The sequence below is a fragment of the Phaenicophaeus curvirostris genome, chromosome 6 (assembly GCF_032191515.1).
Source record: "Phaenicophaeus curvirostris isolate KB17595 chromosome 6, BPBGC_Pcur_1.0, whole genome shotgun sequence".
Classification (NCBI taxonomy): domain Eukaryota; kingdom Metazoa; phylum Chordata; class Aves; order Cuculiformes; family Cuculidae; genus Phaenicophaeus; species Phaenicophaeus curvirostris.
Genome location: NC_091397.1, coordinates 32,937,729 through 32,958,984, shown reverse-complemented (window position 1 = coordinate 32,958,984; position 21,256 = coordinate 32,937,729). Strand labels below are relative to the sequence as shown.

Genomic DNA, 21,256 nt, shown 5'->3' with positions numbered 1-21,256 from the left:
TCTACTGTATCTGGTGAGCAATAACTTTTGGTTCAGTCTGTTTAAGGGCAATGGCAGGAGGGATGGAGAAGGATGGGAAAAAAAGCAGTCAGACTCTTGTAAGTCCCTAAACCATAAGGCTAGGAAACGGCCAGGTTTTCTCAGTCGTCTCTTGTAGGTGAAAACTGTAATGATACTTTAATGCAGCTTGCTTCCTGGCTCGCTCTCTGAGTGAGAATTAATTACCGAATGAAAACATCTGCATTAGCGGCTCCTGCAACCCTCGGTCTCTGCAGGCGGGATGGTGCTCACCCCTCCAGAACTAGGACCGCTCGGAGGACTTGCCTGCTGGCCGCCTGGCTCAGATCCCGGCAGGCTGGAGCTCGGGAAGCCGCTACCATCTCGGTGTGAGGGGGAGCGGTGGGGAGGGAGGGAGGCAGGAGACGGCCGCGGGGGCTGCCGCTGCGCGCCAGGGACGGGCAGGGACACCAGACTGCGGGGCGCCCCGAGCTCCTGCGCCCCTCTTCAGCACCGCGGACAGCGGCAGCAGCGCGGCCGCCCTGAGCCCCGGCCCCGGTCTCCGCCCCGGCCCTGGCCCTGGACCCGCCTCGCCCCGATCCTCATCGCCGCCCCCCGGCTCTGCTTCTGAACCACGCGAGGGAGGACGAGCAGGGTCCTGAAGGCCTGAGGGGCGCAGAGGAAGAGGGAGGAGCTGGAGGAAGGGGAGGGGAGAGCTTAGGGAGAGGATTTTCCCTTTTGATTTTTTTTTTTTTGGTTTTTTTTTTTTTTTGTGGCTGGGGGGTGGTAGGTCGCTGCTGCTGGTGGCAGCGTTTCCTCCTTCTGGAAAATGATGAATACATGAGGAGAGAGGCTCTGAGCCTGCTTCTCTGCTGCGGGAGTGTCTCTCCCGTCCTCTCTCTCCCTGTGTGAGCCTGTTTGGCTCCCCGGCTGTGTGTGCGTGTACACTGTGTATATATATCTGAGCTGGGAGGTTATTGCAAGCTTCTCTCAGCAGCGCTGCTCTGTGCAGGAAGAAGAGCTCAGCTGCAGTGGTAGCATCAACAGCAGCATTAAAGAACCAACAGCTTTTTTCTGCCTTTCTCCCTTCCCTTCATCTCCATCTCCCTTTCCCTCCCTCCCCCCATGTCTTTTTGGATATTTTTTTTTCTTTTTTCTTTTTCTCTTCTATAATCCTTGTTATTTGATACTTCGTGGCTTTTTTTTTTTTTCCTTCCTCCGAAAAGGAGGCAGACATCACGCACACACACAAATACAGAAAAACAACGGAAAGAAAAGTATCGGGACTTATCCTGCTGCTGCAAACCCAGAGACAGCAGACGAAGAGGGAGGTTGGCTTCTACCCCAGGGTAAAGCCCTGCCCCCTTTACCTCCTCGCCACCTCCTCCGAGAAAAAGACGGAGAGGGAGAGAGGGAGAAGGGGCCAAAGTGGAGAAAAGCAGGTCTTCTGCGGCTAGCATTTGGAGTACAGAGAGCCAGGAAGTGAAGGATGGTTGTGGTTACCCGAGCTGGCTGCAGGGCAGCACTCTTCCTCTGGATTTTCAGCAGCATTAGCTGCAGAGCCAGGACTGCTCTGCCTGCATCTCGTAAGTACCCTTTTCTAAGAAGTATGCACAATTTTAGCTCTGCAATAAACCAGAAGGGAATTCCCACAACTCTGGGAGGTTGATTATTTTTTCTCTGCTGGTGAATTTTGTGTTTGATTTTCTGTGTATTTGCAAGTGCATGTGTGCACTGAGGTTCGATACTGTTCTCAATTCTCCCATTCAAATATTCCTTAGTGTAGGTGATTTCACTGACAGCCAGTGTGGAAAGTTGAAAGACCTGCTCTATGATATAGTCTTGATTCTGCAAAGGAGTCAGAGGGGGAAAGGAATCACATAGAAGCTGTTCAAAGTTTGGGGGTACTTTTTTGTCTGATTGGTTGGTTTTGATTCCTTTGTTGTTTCCATACACCCCCCCCACACACACCTTCTTCAGAAGGTGTGCAATTTTCATTTGGCAGTACTTCACTTCCACTGTTCTGTTAGGGAAAAGAGCAGATGTGAGCTGTTTCCATAAACAGTGTTTTATCAAGAAGCAGCAAGAGAAAATGTTGCCTCATTTTGAAGAGGAAAGAATGGTGGGTTGACAAGAGGGTAGTGAACCAGGACACTTCCTTAACAGGGAAGTTTTGCTTCCCATAATAAAATGAGTAGAAGTGTTTCAGAGGAGACCAGAAACTGCACTCTTAAGGAGGCAGAAATGGTAAAGAAATAACCAAGCATCTGCTGAAATGCTGAACTTCAGATCAGAGGAGTGCAGAGCACCTATACAGGACCCAGTTCTGCTTGCAGTGTAAGAATGACAGCATACTTATTGATTTTAATGGGTGTTGGACCAAATCTTTAATATTGCATTGAGCTATAGTTTCCAGCAAAACATTTGCAGGTAGATGTCAGTGTTAAGTATTTAATTGTTTCTCTTCAGACCATGTAAAACATTTTCCATTTGCAAAGTAATTTTTAAATGCATACTGAAATGAAGCAATGTGCTTTTATAGAATCACCAAAAATAGACACTACTTTTGATTTCCTCTGCTGTTATAAAGAAATGTCCTTAGTTGTTACAAATAGGTGTGCTAGGATTGTGTGTATGCGAATAGGGATTGATTCTACAGACCAAGCAGGGAATTGTCTTAGAATATAATATATATACTGCATTCAGATCTGTGGATCATTATATTTATTTATTTGTTTCCTTGGGAGCAGGAATGAAGAATGAAATTATTAGGGAACTGGAGCACTGCTGTACTTTCTCAGTGGGGTTCTGTCTGTTATTATCTGATACCTATTGAAAAATAAAACAATGTTATTGTTCCAGGCTTTGTTTACACTTAGATATATGTTTGTGTGCCAACAGAAAATCCACAGCATTGCCTCCTTTGTATCTAGGTTTCAGAGGCTATAGGATGTTCAGTTATTTTTCTAGCTTTGATTTAGGAGAAATATTCATACTGAGGTTTACTGCTTAGTTTTGACTAGTTATCTAATTTTACTTTTGACTAGTGTTTCTTCATGATCATCTCTCAGGCTCTGCATAACAAGAACATACAGAAGAGAAAAAAAATACTTAAGTTATCCAAATTCTGTTCTTGGAAAACAAAATTCCCTATATTGCTACAGGATTTTTCAGCTTTTCTTTGTCATTCAGTAACTAATGGCTGTAATTTAACATAGGATGGGTTACCTGATTACCCAAGAAACAAATCTTTAACTTTTGAAAGAAGTTAGTTGGGAAGTTAACAGTTGTAGTAACATCACCGTAACCAGATATTCCATGAATAAAGGATATATGTAATCTTAAATACTATTTACTCATGTGCATTCCTATCCTGACAATTCTTTTTTTAGATACCCCAAAATTTCTTTATATTAGTTCACCTTCCAAGAGCTTATACCCTACATACCTTATGTAGGGTATAACATTTCATTTCTGACTCACTTCTGAAAGTGAAATGGAGGTAGATTTGTTCACTGGGAACAGAAATATAGTTAGAATCATCAGCCTTAAAATTACAAAAGAGGTGTTCACATTGAAGTACATGCTTAAAATTCTTGTGAAGATGTACGGGTGCTTGGGAAGTGGTACCACAGTAGGAACTCAAGTGCTGTGTCACAGTGTTTTGGTGCACCGCTGAACTGGTTATTCTGTTGCACGCTTTGGTATACAAATGCACACTGCACTGTATTTTCTGGGATAGTTTTTAAATTTGTGTGCAACTAATTGTGAATGACTTTGGGGAATTCTGTTCTCCTTTGAAAAGAGAATGCACTTAGTATATTTTTTTCTCTCTCTCTCCCCCACCTTTCCCACTTCCCCTATCCTCGCCAATCAAATGATTTTGAACATCGCATTGCGAATATTTCTGGGATTGCAATAATACAGACATAATAATAATTGAATGAATTGCAACTTTGAAGTAGAACTGATTTCCAACCACTTTTTTTACTTTCTCCTCCATTGCTGCTTTATGTTTTTACTTTGAAATAAGTAACAACAGCAAGTATATTCTTTACGGTATTTTGTAGGAAGTATACAAGATTGATGGTGTACAGTAAATTATGAATACCTATATATGAGCTTGTTATTGAATTTTTTCTTACCATCTGCCTGTGCTGACATAGGAAAAGATACAGTTTTCAGAAATAATAGAATGGGATTCACATATGTGAATATTTGCCATCTCAAATGTTTGTTTACCTTGCAAAGTCAGTAAACCTCTCTGTTCTTAAAATCATGCCTCAGTAATATTGATTCAGAAGTGATCGTGTTGAAAGTGTTGAATCTCATTCAGTTTTATCTCAAGATGAAGTGTGTGTTGAAAGCTCATCTTGTAGCACAATAAACATACACTGTGATACAGTATCACACAGACTAATACTCAGATCTTACTGGAAATTTTATTCATAGTCATGTTTTTCATATCTTTGCAATAAATTCTTCATATCCCTGCGATCTTTTTGAAATAAGCATAGGGGGATCAAAACACTCTTAAATTCTGGAATAAAGACTAATGAACAGCTCAACCAGGAGAGGTCATCACAAGATAAAAAGTAACATGGAAAATACAAATAGAGTGCTTTACAGTCTTTTATACTAGTTAAAGACAGAATGATAAGAATATGACTATGGGTAGACTTTCACCTCTTTTTTTTATAAAAGACCCACAGAAATCAGCAACCTTGTCTTCTTAATGAGAATGGTGAAGGGATTCATCATAGGATCATTTGCTTCTCTGTGAAAGCAACTCACTCAAAAAGTAATTGTCTTTCACAGCTATGTTTTATTTTTGGTTGTGTCCATTTATGTGCTGTGCAAATCTGATCAGTACGGATCTACTCAAAATTCTAGTTCCACTACTTTTCATGCTTTCACAGTAGGTCTCATACTGCTGCTGAAGTTGAAGTTTCACCCCATTTTACAACAACTGAGGCAGAAATCAAATGAAGGGCAGGCATAGTAAATCATTAAGATTTGTGTATAAGTATCTCTTTTAGCTTTGACTGTATGACACTCAAACTTCCCTTAACAGCTTAAGCAAGTGAGAAAAGTTTTTTTTAAAAAACTGCAGTATCCCTTTTGAAAGAACAAGACTTCTTTTCAGTAGTTCCAGACTGTATAAAATTACACAATCTATCTGTCCAGTTCATGGTGCTTGAATGTAGGGGATGTGGGGATGTCATATATTCTATTACACTCGTATTCAGAAATAGCTGTCTTCCAGATAAATTTTCAGACATAATGTTATTTTGTGAAATCTGGTCAATTTCAGCTATGTTGCTGTGACATCTGATGAACATTTCTTAGTTTAGGTTCTGTTGTCAGATGCTAAACCTAGAAAACTCACAGAATGCAGTTTCAAGTGCACCAAAACATTTTCCTGTAGCTTTAACTTTTAATAATTTTTCTTACCACTAAGTGACAAAGTACTTATAAATATACTAAAACTTTAAATTATGGGCCTAAGTTTCTTTGAAGACTATAAGATTTTATAGTATTAAACATATGCTTTCTTTTTTTCTTTTAGAAGAAATTAGCTATAAATTGGACCAAAAGTTACATCCATCAGTATGTAATAGTAGTGTTATTTAAGGTGTGATACATCACTTTATAATACAATTAACATTCAACAGGCAAATAGTTTGTTAATTGGTTATTATTTAACAACATTGAATTGAGTTACTCAGAGTGACTAAATGAAATGAATGTCAATGAAATAGCAAGTCTGTTCTCATTTTCAAATTGGTGGCAGCAGCTAGAACTGAAAAGTCAGATTTTTAAAGAGTCCATACCTTCCATGTATGCAACATTGCACATAGCCTGATTGCAGATATTTGTCTATATGGAGAAAGTTTGATTGAAAGTTTGATGTGATCAGTGGGCATTGAATCAATTTTAAATGTCCTTGAATTAATGTTTTAAAAATAGTTTTTTTGCTTAGCCTGTGATTTTACTTCTTTTTTTTTTTAAATGCTGGTGCAATAATATGGAATAAGAAAAAATGCTTCAGTAAGTGATCCAGTCTACAAGAAAGTTTGGAAGTGAAGTTAGAGACTATGAATTGAAAACTCGTCTCTGTGAACATTGGCTATTTCTTTTGTGAGAAAGCAAGAAATATTTTCTGATTATCTCTCATTTTATACCTGGATGTGACAGGAAATTCTTTATATGTAAGATAAAACTAGACATTAGAAACTGCAGATCTACTTGGTTAACTCACATCACTATGGATTTGTGACAGATAGTAGGTTTTCCAGCAGTTCTTTAGGAATTCCACCTTTGGTATCTCTGTCTTATAAAGCATCCAATCTAATGCACAATATTTAACAATTATTGCAATATTTAAGACATTGTTATACTCTTAAAGTTTATGACAATAAAAAACTATGCACAAACTATGGGTTTTTTTCTACATTTTCTTTTCTCTACATATGTGGAAGCTGATCTACCACTAAGCAGTTCATAAGTGAAACGTAAGATAACTTGTTAAATCTTGAGGTTTACTAGTGTCCATGTCTGTATTTCCTAGATACTAATCATGCTTGGTCTTACAAAGTACATGGACTTGCAAAAGCATTTCAGCCACTCCAGACAGAAAATGTTACAGAAGCAATGTCTGTCTTCTTCACCAGATGAAACTCTGAGGGGCTTTTAAATGTTGTTAGTCTTCAAAATTTTACAGAATAAATATAAACTAGCAGTGTTTAGAAAGAGGTAATTTGATCTGGTCCTGATTTCTAAAGTCTGTGTGAACCGCGGGGAACCTTCTTTGAAAGATCAGAAAGATGTGTGGAACAATTAGGGCAGTCTAGTAGTGTAAGTCTTCTCCCACTGTAGGAAACAGAAGCTGGGCCTCTGATTTTAAGAACTGTGTGGTTACATATTTTGTCTGTGAGAAGTTCATGATTCAGTCCATTGGTACAAGATGAAATGATTAAAAGGCTCTTCAGACTTCAGCCTTTGAACTAACATTGATTTTATCTGCATTACACTTCATTTATTTAGCTTTTTTTTTTTGCATAGATAGACCATCTGAGACCACCAGCTAATTGCAGAACAGGTTAAATCTCTACATTTGGTGGTGTAGGAAATTGTGGTTAGCAGTAATCAATTCTTTTGAGCCATTTGCAGTTCCAGCCTTGAAGATATCATTGATATAATAAAAGCATTCCCAAGACTGATGTTTGACATTTACAAAGAACTTGGGCATATCTAGGTTTTGATAGGTCTGCAATTTTGCAAGTAAATTTACAAAGCTGAGACATTTCCTGCCTGAGAAATTGTCTCAGTATTCATGCAGCCACCTATTTCCTGTCTGTTCCTTAAGCTTGAGCAACTGATAATTCAGAGCAGAAAAGGATATCAACATCCACATTTACTTCTTTCCACTGTCTGAAAAAAAAGTCTAGAGATTTTCTGGCTTTACAATCTCCTGTAGAGGTGGATCTTTCAGATATTTAAGTGATTGTGCTAAGCCCACTGACGGACTGAGAGCAGGCTTATTTACATTTACAATTCATAATTGGATGTTAATATTTATCAGCATTTTATTTACTTATAAAATACATTATTTTCAGCTATGTACTCACTCCAAAAATGTATCTTAAATAAAGCAATGAGGAGGCATAGCTAGGAATTTTGTTGCTGGTTTTGCATTTGTATCACTTAATGCTCACATTGTGTTACTATGTTAAATGCATAAATAAAGTAAGCAGTTAAAAATACTTTCTAAAAGCCAGGGAGCACTTGAACAGTTCTAGCCAAAGAATTTTCCGTCCCGCAAATGAATGTGATATTTTAGAATGAACGTTTATTTTTTCTTTAGAATATTTAGTCTCAGTATAAAGGGAAAGTAACATTTTCTTGTAGAAACTTAATGACCTGTTTAGATATCAGTCTAAATGTAACAGAAATATTCTGTCTGATTTTTTAAAACTGATATATCATGTAGTATTCTGTAATCTTTTTCACATGCTACATTTCTCTTTATTTTCGCTGTTTCTACAATGTAGGAATTATCTGCCTATAAGCATTTTTTTGCATCAAATCAAAAGATATGCTACTGTCCATTTTTTTATCATCTTAATTGTGATAAAGCTGTGGCTATGTCTTTTATTGATTGCTCAATCATCTTGTACACTTACACCAATATAAATTGTGAAGCCAAAGAAAACCTGGAAATTAGAGGGAAGGAATATAAAAGATAATCAGCAGATGAGCTGAGGAGACTGCAAGGGCCTCCATGAGGGGTAGCAGGAAATCTAAACCAAAAAGTTAGCCGCAGAAGAAAAGGAAGAATTACTGTCGTGACTAATGGAAATCTAAAAGTATATGGGCCTAATGCAACAAGATGCAACATAACAGGCAATGCAATATATTTTATGTTTTATGTCTTACATCCTGGGTTTAAATGTCATGGTTGTGAAGTTCTTGAAACGCAATTTGAAATGCAGTCAAATTGGGATTCAATTTTACTCCCACTTACATTATAGGAATAGTAGCAAAATTATGGTTGCAGAGAAGCCTTATGTATTAAAATCAAACTAACAAACAAGAAAACCATTTTGATTCAGTTTTCAAACACAGATACCTTACCGAGATCTCTAAGCTCTGCCTTAATTGTCAACAAGACATAGAAAGGGCTTGTACGTGTTTTTTTTCTTTTCCTTGAATACAGATAAGGATACAATTATCTTTAAAAAGATGAAGAAAAAAGAAAAATAAGGAAAATTAATCAGTTTAAAAACTGAATAAAAATGAAAACTAATGGCCTCTCATCATTTTCCTGGACCATAAAAAAAAAAAAAAAAAAAAAAAAAGACTGAGAGAAGGGCTGAAGTGATGAAGTGAGGTTGTCTTCTCTGCAATGACAGTAACGTATTTTCTTTCTGCTGAGGAGTGGAATGAGAGAATAGCTTACCCTGTCCACAGAATTAGCATTGCGTTAGGAGAACAGTGAGCTTCTATGAGAAATGGAGTCAGAGGCATATCCTGCACAGGGCAGGCTCTGCTGGCTACATGCTCCCAAGCTTCAGCAAGCTGAATTCTCTAATGTGTTTTCCTTCAGTTTCATGTCCAAAAAAATTATGCTACTGGGCATACTGTCAGTTATATGATGAATGTCCTACCGGCTTCTTCCCCAGTACAGCCAGGCTGTTAGAAATGATAGCAGAATTCCCCATAGATAAGAGATGGTATCCATTATAGTTCCAGACTTCTTCCAAAAACTCGTACCACCAGACCACACACCCATTTGCTTCTGCTCTTAATTTATTTGCCAATTCTCACATACCTCCTTTCTCATTTTATTAATCTTCTCACTCCCTGCTCTCTGCCCTCACCCCACCCTCTCCTCCAGCAGTAAACTAAATCCACTGACTTCTCTTAGATTATCACTGATTCATCACCATATTGAGTAATTTGCTGAGCATGAAACCAAGGGAGATTGCCTTCATTGATTCCTGATTAATTCATCTATACGTGAAAGCTAGGTACACAGCTAATAATTCAAGTGGAATACCTTCACTGCTTAATTGCTGTGCCATAATCCTGACATGTTAAATCAGATAATCAGATATTACAAATGAAGTTAAGATTAATTTTTTTTCCAAAACCAATTATTAGAATATCATTATAAGGAATGCTTTATTAACTCTTTACAGTTATGCATAAAATGCACTGTCAGACTTCTTTAAGGCACTACAGTACATATATATTACATATACAGAAAAAATTGTACCAAAGAAATGTTGTGAGTGAATCATGGTCCAAAACCTAGATATTCATAGCTTGTGAGGCAAAAAAAGGACAGTGACATGGTCAGTTGTGTTACTACCTTATCTACTTTATACATCATAGAATCATAGAACAGACACACCATAGAATGGTTTGATTTGGTAGGGGCCTTTAAAATCATCTAGTCCAACCTGCCATGGACAGGGACACCTTCCACTTGATCAGGTTACTCAAATCCCTGTCCAACTTGACCTTGAACACTTTCAGGGATGGCATCCACAGCTTCTCTGGGTAACGTCTCTGAGAGTGTCTTCCTTCTGTCTAATCTAAATCTACCCTTTTTTATTTTAAGACTGTTACCCCTATCACTACATGCCAAGATTCCTTCTCATCTTTCTTGGAAGCCCCCTTTAAGTATGGAAAGGTCGCAATAAGGTCTCCCCAGAGCCTTCTGTTCTACAGGATAAACAACTCCAAATCTCTCAGGCTTTCTTTATGCAGGGGAGAAGCCCACTGAACATTTCTGCGGCCCTACTCTGGACCCACTTTAACAGGTCTGTGTCTTTCTGGTGCAGAGGGCCACAGACCTGGATGCAGTACTGCAGGTGGGGTCTCACAAGAGCAGAATCACCTCCCTGGACCTGCTTGTCACGCTACTTTTTATGCAGCCCAGAAGACAACTGGCTTTCTAGGCTGTAAACACAAATTGCCATCTCATAACAAATTTTTCATCTGTAGGTATCTACAAGTTCTCCTCTGCAGGTTTACTCTCAATCTATTCATCAACCTGTCTGTATTGCAACTGGAGATTACCATGAAGCAGGTGTAAGACTTTAGCTTGACTTTGTTGAACTTCTTGAAGCTCACATGGGCCCACACCTGCTGCCTGTCCAGGTCCCTGTGGATGGCATCCTCAGTTATATCAACTGGACCACTCAGTTTGGTGTAATCTGCAAACTTGCTAAGCATGCATTCAACTCCACTGTCTATGGAATTAATAAGGATATTTAACAGTACATGTCCCAGTACAGACTACTGAAGGACACCATCCATTACTGGTCTCCATTTGGACATTCAGCTGTTGATCACAACTCTTTGGGCATGACTATCCAGCCAATTTCTTATCCATCTAACAGTTTATCCATCAAACCCATATTTTTCCAATTTAGAGACAAGGGTATTGTGTAGGATCCTGTCAATGGCCTTGCAGATTTCCAAGTAGATTACATCAATAGCTCTTCCCTTACCCACCAATGCGTTCACTACATTGTAGAAGGTCACCAGATTACTCGGGCACGATTTGCTCTTGGTAAAGCCATGCTGGCTTTCTCTAATCACATCCCTGTCATGCAAATATGATGACATAGCTCTAGAAGAATCTGTTCCATGATCTTCTCAGGCACGCAGGTGAGGCTAACTGGTTGGTAGTTCTCAAGATAGTAATTTTTACATTTTCTAAAAATGGGTGCAATGTATTCTTTTTTCCAGTCACTGGTGACTTTTCTTGACTGTTATGACTTTTAAAATGTGATGGAGAGCAGCTTAGAAACTGCTTATGCCAGTTCCCACATAATCCTGGGCCACATCTCATCAAGTCACACGGACTTGTGTATCTTCAGGTTCCTCAAATGGTTTTGAACCTGATTTCTCCTACAGTGGTTTGGACTTCATTTCCTCAGTCTCTGCCTTAAGATTAAGGGTCTTGAGAGATGTGGGAAATGTAATTGCAGGTGAAAACTTGAAGAAAAAAGTTGTTGAGTACCTCAGCCTTCTCCATGTCAATTGTCACCAGATGCCCTGTCCCTTCCTTTTATCAGGAGAGTATAGTTTCTTTTGTCTTCCTTTTCTGATTAACTTACCTGTCAAGCTTTTGACATATTTCCTCCCAGCATTGATATGTCTCAGTCTGGAAATATGTTCATTATCCTAGGTTTATGACTTTACACATGGTCACATTAAAATGCCTAATATTTCTTTTACTAGCTGACGTAGACGTCCCAAACTTGTGACATGTGAAAACTTCAGTTTCAAGCTGTCTTCAGCTTCAAAGTATATGCATTTTTCTGCGGTTTAAATAATAAAGATACTAAAAAATGAAAAGTTGAAAATCAGATTTCCACTGTTTCTCACTAGGAACCACTTATTTCCTTTGTTATGGTTACATTTTGAGATATTTATTGTCACATTTATTCTGCATCTTGGTTAAAATGGTGTATGATGCTAGTCAAATGCCTTCAGTATTTGAAAGGCACACAATTACAGTGCATGTAGAAACATATATAAATGCACATATATGCAAATTTTTGTGATCCAAATTTGTTATCTCAGCCAAAACAACCACAAAACCCAAAACATCAGTATACATTGACAAGATCTATTTTTTATTTTGATTTGCACTAATTACATTTAGCTCCTTAAAATTTTTATCAAGCAAGTTTTATTGTTTTGTTCTACAATAAGGCTAGTTGGAACAGCTTGCAGTTATGCAGGTCTTCTTCAATATTTGCACACCATACTTTCTTTCAATCTTTTGGAATTTGTGGTATTCCAAGGGTTACTGGAAATCAGCAATAACAATGCTCAGAGACTTTCTCAGATACAGGTTGCCCTGCTGGTTTTAAACTGTCTAGCCTTGTTAGCGTTTGCTTAATAACTTCTTCAGTTTTGATTAGAATGCAAATTGTTTTGTTCCCTCTCAGGGACCTGACTATGCAGTCCTTTTTGTTCTCCTAACACTGTAACTTTTTACCTTTTTTACATGATTGGCAATTTCATCACTTAAATGTAGCAATCTTGTGGTATGGATCCTTTTGCTCCTCATCTCCTCTGTAACCTCTTTAAAAAAAAACGAAAAAACACAAATAAAAATGCTCTTTTGGCTTAATTTTCTTTTTTATTTTACTTTTGTTTTCTGTGCATAGAAAAATTAAACTTTGTGTCCTTTTTCTTACAATTTTTCTATATTTGTTAGCTTCTAATTTACAAAATCAAGGAATGATTGAAGTGGTAAGGGACTGTTGGAGGTCATCTTGCTTTGGTCAGTCAGGTACGCCTAGAGCAGGCTATGCAAGACAATGTCCAGAGGGCTCCAGACATTCAACAACCTCCCTGGTTCTATCTCCTCTCTAAGGAGATGATACTCCACAACCTCCCTGGACAACCTGTGCCAGTGCTTGGTGAGCAGGAGGGACTGGACTCCCTACTGGCCCCAAGGGTAGACTGTTCCACCAGACTTTGTGCCACATTCTGGGCCCAGCCATTCAGCTAGTTTTTAATTCATTTTACCATCTGCTCATGCAACCCATACTTCAGCACTTCTATGAGGATTTTCTGGGAGATTGTGTTAAAGGCCTTACTGAAGTTCAGCTAGACAGTTATCAACTTCTCTCTTCTCATGTACCAGGCTGATCACTTCCTCATCATAGGATTTTATCAAGTTGATCAAACATGTCTTCCCCTTGGTGAAGCCATACTGACTACTACTAATGATTTTCTTGTGCTTAATGTGCCTGGAAATGGTTTTTAGGATTAGATGCTCCATCACCTTCCCAGCTGTGAGGCTGACAAGCCTGTAGTTATTTCTCTGTGTCCTCCTTCTTGCCCTCCTTGAAGATAGGAGTGATGTCTGCCTTCCTCCAGTCCTCAGACAGCTCTCTCAGTCACTGTATGCATTGTCAAGCATTTGCTAAAGTGTTTTTAAACAATTCCCATTCATGGTCAACATTTTCTGTTTGAACTCTTAAACACTGCAGAGGTTTAGCTAGTACTACTACTAAAGGCACTTGATAATGGATTTATACCTCCATCAAGGAGCAACCAACATATTAGTTTAATACTAGGTATGCATATACGGAAAATGTTTATTTAGAAAAAAGATCTATAAGACTCTCCAAGGCCAAACTCAGAAAGTCATCTGCATTCAGCTATGCATTTCAACAAGTGCTTTAAAATAAGCCCCTGCAGACATGCAAACATTCCTGAACAATTCTTTGATAGTGATAAAGATTTTATTAAATTCTTGGTTGAAATAGGACAACCATATAGAAAATTTGTCTTAAAACCAAAGTAAAAGACTACAAATGACTATTCAGCTACAATTCTTATTACTGACTGCTAATATTCCGGAAGTGTCTGTTCACTGTATAATTGATGATAATTACCTAAATTTCAAATATAAATTTATCATTATTAGAAGTTTTAAGTCTGATCTAGGAAGTAAAATATGATATGCATATAATTATGTGTTAAGAGATTATTTCAAAATATCTGTTCTTACTAGCCTGGAAATAGATTCACCTAATTAAAAATACATATATATATACATACGTTTGAAAGAGAGTTTCTGAAATGAGCGAAGAAATAGTCTTCCATGTATATGTGCATACACACAACAAAGCTGTCTGGTGTATTTTGGTATGTTGTTGGTAACAGAGATAATGAAGTTGTGTTGAGGTTCCTCTTGAGTGTATGGAAGAATCTTGCAGGGAGTTACATGACATTTCTGCTAAGTTTTGAGACTTTACATGCTATTGCATCTGGAACAGGAGATGTTGCTTCAGGCAAGGACAGATTACCTAATAAGTCCTCTAAAGTTAATTTCAATCTGGCAAAAGTGCAATAAAATCAGAATCTGGAAAAAAAAGCACTCAATACATGTTTCTCATCCAATGATGGATTTGGAGCATAGTGTGATATTTGCAATATATTTATTATAAATAATTTTTAAATACCTTGAGTTAATACAAGTAGTGTATTCTTCCCATGACTTACACATGCAAATACTCGTGGGGGAATAAGCATCATGTAAAGATACAGGCATCTTTCAAAGTCTTGCACTGAGCCTGTAAGATCTTCATATCAAAGGTGAAGTTACTTAATGCACATAGTGGATGCTTGATAATGTTAATTTCAAATGCATTTAGTGTCAGTCAGGCCTGTAGGAAACAAGATCTTCTGTGTTTAAGATATGCTGTTAGTAGAAGGGAGAAAAGAAACTTAAACCAGCATTTCTCTAAGCAAAAAGACTTTTGTGAATTTAGAGTTGCAGAAGAGTTATGTGAGGACACAGTGCCGTAGCAACAGTTCTAAGGGTAAGGTCTATGGTAAGTCTATGGTAAGGTCTAGGGTGATGATTTTCTTGGGGAATATATAGCAGCTGTTCGTTGACGTCTGCAATGTGATTGTGAAGGGCTACTGCTCACTGTAGCAGGTGAGAGAAGCTCTGGGGGATTGCTGCTAGAGGCAATCCAAAACAATGTCTGTATGGAAGTGTCTCATCATTGCAGGAGAACAGTCTAATCTGCACAGAACGAAATTTGGCATATGATTGTTACACACTGACGATGTAACTAGATGGGCCAATGTATCAGACCATTCTTTTTAGACTACAGACATATTATGCTCTTTTTTGAGGGGTGGGGTGGTGTACAATTAAATACTTGCATAAATTTTATTATCAAAACCTTTTAATAGATCTTACCTTTTCCTACATTGGTATGCAGCATCAGTAATAACACTGAATTCCAGCACAGTTCCATTGGAGTTATTTTAGTGTATCAGAGATGAGAATTTAGTGCAGTTTAATTATAGATTTCTCAGTTGCATTCCAGATACCAGCTATTTATCTCCAGTTGCTCTTTGAAATAAATCTTTCTGGCTTTCTGTATGAAACAATTTGTGTTTAAAAAAGTAGTTCTTAAATTGAAAGACTTGGAAGTTATCTAAGTTTCTTTTAGGGTAATTTAAACTCTCTATATTTACCCATCGCAAGGCATTTAATTGAATGACAGTAGCTGGATCGTTACAATAGGAAATATTGTAAGTATCACAAAATATTTTAACACCTCAGTTATTCATCTTCCCTTTGAGGATTAACATTGGTCACAAATTTATTTTCTGTGGTCATAACTTGTGGAGATGAACACAAACAAAGTTTTGTAGTTTACACCAAGGGTCTATGCAATTCATTTTTATTATAAACTAAAACTCATACACACATACAGAATCACAGAATCACAGAGTGGTAGGGGTTGGAAGAGACTTCCAGGGATCATCTAGTCCACCACCCTTGCTAAAGCACGTTCACCTAGAGCAGGTTGCGCAAAAACACTTCCAGATGAGTTTTTAATATCTCCAGAGAATGAGACTCCACAGCAGCCCTGGGCAGCCCGTGCCAGTGCTCTGTCACTCTCAAAGTAAAGAAGTTTTTCCTCATGTTAAAGTGGAACTTGCTGTGTTCCAGTTTGTATTATTGTCCCTTGTCCTGTCATTAGGCAACTTGGAGAAGAGTCTGGCCCCATTATCTTGACACTTGCCCCTTAGATATTTATAAGCATAACTAAGGTCCCCCCTCAGTCTTCTATTTTCTAGGCTAAACAGACTGAACTCAGCCTCTTCTCATAAGAGGAGATACATATGAAATATATGAACTGATTGGAGTAGCATGAAGGCATAATATTACCCGAAAATGAAACTTACATGAAGAGAACCTTTGTGAAGCAGCAGATCAAGCTCATATGAAAATGTTGACAAGTTACTGGCAAACTATCATGAATACACCAGTATAGACATATATGTAGATAATAAGCTAATTTCTTTTTGAAAGTATTCTGCATACAAAACGTATTTTAGCAAAATATGAAAGTTTGCTTTTATTGAACAGTGGAATATATTAACAAAGACTGTTCAGTTCAGCTAAAAATATACCCAAACCAGTGTCCTAGATTATACAACTCCAATATTCAAGATGTTTAAAAAGCTGCCAGAGGTAAGCCTCAAAAGAAATGACATTGATGCAAGAACCAAATGTTTCACAGAAATTATGTCTTACATCAGCTGCCTTCTGCTGGCCCACTTTTCTTTTGAAAATATGATTACCATCAACTGATCAAATTACAGGCTGTGGAAGAAAGGCACTACATTATGGATTCCATCCATGAATTCCACCATCCTTCTAATTTTTCTGTGTGACATTATGAAGCAGCAGACATTCTGACATTATGAAGCAGCAATGATTCTGCTCATGGGGATTTTAACCAGGAAGTAATACATTTCAGAAGATGAGTTGTACATCAGTCACACAAAACACATTAGTTAAATTAGAGGGTGGTCTACTTTTTAAATCTTGTGTATGAGCATCTTTCCCACCACCTTAGAAATTCATTATGATTTTCTTTTTTTCTTTCCTGTGTTTACTTCTTTCCTATTGCATAGTGTTGGGCTCCCTGTTGGTCGGATGGAATGGAGAAATGAAAAGAACACAGTATTTTTGGTACTTCTCACAAAGTCATTTTAAACAAACCTTTATTCTGCAGTCAAACATCTGTTTCTTCCAGAAGAGGATGAATATTTGCACAGTGCCTGTCAGAATGATGTTCTATGTTCTAGTCCACAACTCTAGATCATAGCCATCCCACCAAATAACACTTTATGTATTGTAACACAAAAATGAATCAGGCTTTACCATCCTTTACCATTCTTGGGTGTTACCTACTGTGTCATTAATTCCACTGCTCTAACAGGGAAAATGTACCCGTCAACAGGATTAATGTATGAATTGTAACTCCCCTCAGCCTCCTCTTCTCTAGGCTAAACAACCCCAGGCAAAATGTATGAAATTCTTCACCATCCTTAGTATTAAATCAGAGAACACAGTTTGCTATTCATGACTTAATGACTAAAAAGCAAAACTTTTTAAAATTAAATCCAGGGGTTTTTTTTGTTGAATGGAGCTTGGAACAATATAAAAATAAAAAGTCCTGTTTACTGTAAAGAACTTGTTATCAGAAAAAAGAAGTACACAGAGAGATGCAGGGACATGCTTTACCAGATATGCAGTGTTTTATGTTAATCTAATGCAAGCTGGGCAGTTTTCCAAGCTAACAAGAGCTCCAGGGAGATTTTCCCTTTCAGACGCCACGTATTATCAGTTCCTGTAGAAGCTCGTGCAGTGAGATGGAGTCATGCCTTCCTGTGTTTTAGGCAGTACTTTTAAGACACTGCATGAGTGTTCCTATAGCCCAGTTTCAAGCTTAAGCCTTAGAAAGAGTAGGATGAAGTAGCATTTATCAAGCATCTTGAATTTGTCGTTAACAGAAGATAAATTATGTAAAATAAATCAGTTCTAGGACACAATTATAGAAATCATTGTTCCAAAAATTATAGAAACAAGTGAAGGAAAAAAATATAATGTGTTTATTTACCATTTGACTTTAAATGGGAAAAATGAAGAAAGGTAGAAATGCCTCTTATTTATATTTACAGAATGAAACACTTGAAACTTTTTGCAGCAAGTAAAAAAAAGCCCTCTGAATAAAAATTTGGAGGGATTTCTGAATAAATTAATAAAATCCAAGAAGAAAAAAAACAAAGTTCCAACTTAATTTTGTCTTTATTTTGGAGCTGTTTTTTTTTTTTTTCTGAAATGTATCTCTTTCTTTTCTAATTAAGCAAATGGTTCCAGAATCCCATTTCCTGTATTATTCTGACCACAGTGCTCTTTTTATCCCTCCCTTACCCACCCACCTCTTGCCCTGACCCCGTTCATCATTCCATAAAGATATTCTACTTTGAAACCCTTATATTCTTGGAGATGATATCAAGATCCTTTCTGCACATTGCCCTATGGGCTGCTGAAGAGGGATTGGGTCTGCGTTTCTCCCTACTACTGAAAACTACTGAGGTTTTGTTACCTATTTTTCAGTTCTATTTTTCATTGAACTGAAGCTGAAATAACATCAAACAGATCAAAATATGAAAGCTGTGCTCAGAAGGAGTCAATTAACTCCAGAACAAAGATATACTCAGTGAAGCTGAGAAACATGAAAATAAAGGACTATTTTCATTAGATACATCCTTTGGAAATCTTCATTTATGGCACCTTAAATAGACCTTTTTTTGTTTCTAAATGATAAAGGGTGGAATTCACCAGTGGGACAAAGAAGGGGAATTTGACACAAGAGGCAGAGGATCAAGTTGTACAAGTAAAGTGATACTCAAGTTTTAGCTTTCCCTTGAGCATACCAGTCCTTTACTACTTTGTTATTTTTCTATTGGGAACATTTAATATCAGTCATTTCTTCTTTGATGAATGATTCCCATGTTTATGGGACCTGATTTTCTTGAAAAATATGGGAAACAAGTGTGAAGTGTTCACAGTGCAAGATGTGCAAGCATTTTATAATGGCTTCTCTGTGAATTATGTTGAAAGTTTTCATAAGACAGTAGGATTTGGTTTGCCTTTATAAAAAGTCAGTATTGCTACTTTAGCCACTGTAGAGGTTCAACTGCAGTAAATTGACTCCTGCTTAGAAGTGACATCTTTCCTTCTATGTGCAAAAAAGTTAAAATATTTTTTCAGTGCATAAGTCTCTCAGGTTGTCTCAGTGTCAGTCATTATTAACGACTTAAGATGGAGCCATGAAGACCACTCCTGTTGTCCTGCCAAGCGTGTGAAACATGCCACAGCACTGAATGAATGTTCAGTGAGAGCCTGATAGTTTTCCTGTTGGTTGATGATAAAAGCAGCATTTACCTCTATGAAACTACCTGTGAATCTGCAAATTTTAATGAGTGGTGTAGATAGTAACGTTAGGAGCAGAGCAAAAAGCAAAGATGTGATGGTCAGCGCACTGACAGAAATATTTTCCCACTGTTGCAGAAGTAGCTCTGGTTTCCTGCTGTGTAGATAAGTCAGTCAGTCAGTTTGAAGGTAGATAATTTGGTGAGACCAACACACAACCTCTACAAACCAACTTCTATCAAAATACAGGTGCTGGTCCTTCTTGGTAAAAGACATTAATCGTAGAATCATTAGGTTGGAAAAGACCTTGGAGATCATCGGTTCCAACTGTACTAAATCTACCTGCCTTTTAAATACCTCTAGGGATGGTGACTCTACCACCTCCCTGGGCAGCCTGTTCCAGTTCTTGATAACCCTTTCTGTGAAGAAATTTCTCCTAATGTCCAATCTAAACTTCCCCTGATGCAGCTTAAGGCCACTCCCTCTTGTCCTATCAGTTGGAAGAGAAGACCAACATCCATTTCTCTCCAACCTCCTTTCAGGTAGTTGTAGAGAGCAATAAGGTCTCCCCTCAGCCTCCTCTTCTCCAGGCTAAACAACCCCAGCTCCCTCAGCCGCTCCTCGTAAGATTTGTTCTCCAGTCCCTTCACCAGGTTTGTCTCTTTTCTCTGGATACACTCCAGTACCTCAATGTCTTTCTTGTAGTGAGGTGCCCAAAACTGAACCCAATATTCAAGGTGCAGCCTCACCAGTGCTGAGTACAAGAGCAGAATCACTTACCTGGTCCTTCCCTGGCCACATAATTTCTGATTAAGCAAAGGTATCAGTGGTAATGGACTCATTGTAGTGTATTAACACTCTCAAAATTGTGTAGTGAAAGAGCATTTGGCAACAGGCACTTGGATGATCTCCTTTAGATTACAAAATAGCAACAGGATTCTGATTTCTCTGAGTCTCCATTTTCATTTTTATCCTACTGATCTTGCAGAGCTTTCAGCCATTTCTCTACTGCAACTTAACTACTTTTACTGTCTGACAAGTATTTCTGTTGCTGGGGGATAGTCTTTCCAAGAAAGAAGTACAAATGATAGAAAACTATTTGCTATGGACTTGCAAAGTGTGTGCACTATTTGCTTATGTCTGTCTGACTCACATTTGCATCAAGCTTATGCTCTGTGCCAGTACAGGATTGATGAGATACAGTAATGCTGATCTTTCCTCTTGAATAAGCCTTTGATTTAAGTGCACATTGCTGGACTAAATGAACATAACATCAGCATTAAGATACAATTTTTTGTTTATTTAAAAGTCACTTTGAGATTTGTTTTGAAAGCAATTGCGATAATATTCTATACTATTCTATCTAACTGATATAGCAAGACTTCTTGTCATCAAATTTTAATTGATAGTCCTAAGATAATAAGTAGGATAATAGTACAAAGAAATAGAGGAAGGAGAAGTTGATAAGAAATGAAACGAATCAGATGGCTGGCAATGTTAAAGATAGTAATTATCCTCCTCTCATTGTTATATGAAATCTGATTGATTTTTTCTGAACATAGTAAATGAAGCATGTTATTTTTCCTCTTTCTTTTGAAGTTATTTTCTATCAGCCTTGTAAATTCTTAGGAACTATTAGTGCACTGCACTGTGAATTAAAGGATAGTAGTTATGTTAACTTATTTTCTGGCTCTTTCTTTCCCTCTGTCTGCACAAATACCATCTGTCCCAACCAGACTATGGACCACTGAAGTTAATTTTTCCTGCTGTGTGGACAGATAGGTATTGAAGAGCTGTGAGCTTTAATACCCAAGTGGGAGACTGGATCCTGATTCTCCTCTTCCTCTATCTCCTTGCCTCCTCCCTCCGATGCTACTTAAGTATGTAACCTCTTTCCCCCTTTGCTTTTGATCTGTTTGTTGTCAAACCACTTATCAACCAACCGCTTGTACTTACAGTTCT

At 37.8% G+C, this 21,256-nt stretch overlaps 1 protein-coding gene across 1 annotated transcript in view; it reads left to right on the top strand.

The window, feature by feature from the left end:
- The first annotated feature begins 1,253 nt into the window (after window positions 1-1,253).
- Window positions 1,254-21,256, top strand: part of CNTNAP2 (contactin associated protein 2) — a 1,119,128-nt gene continuing 1,099,125 nt past the window's right edge. The window contains exon 1 of the mRNA XM_069859729.1: window positions 1,254-1,583. Coding sequence (XP_069715830.1) covers window positions 1,487-1,583 — 97 coding nt within the window. The 5' untranslated portion in view covers window positions 1,254-1,486. The remainder of the gene's footprint in view (window positions 1,584-21,256) is intronic.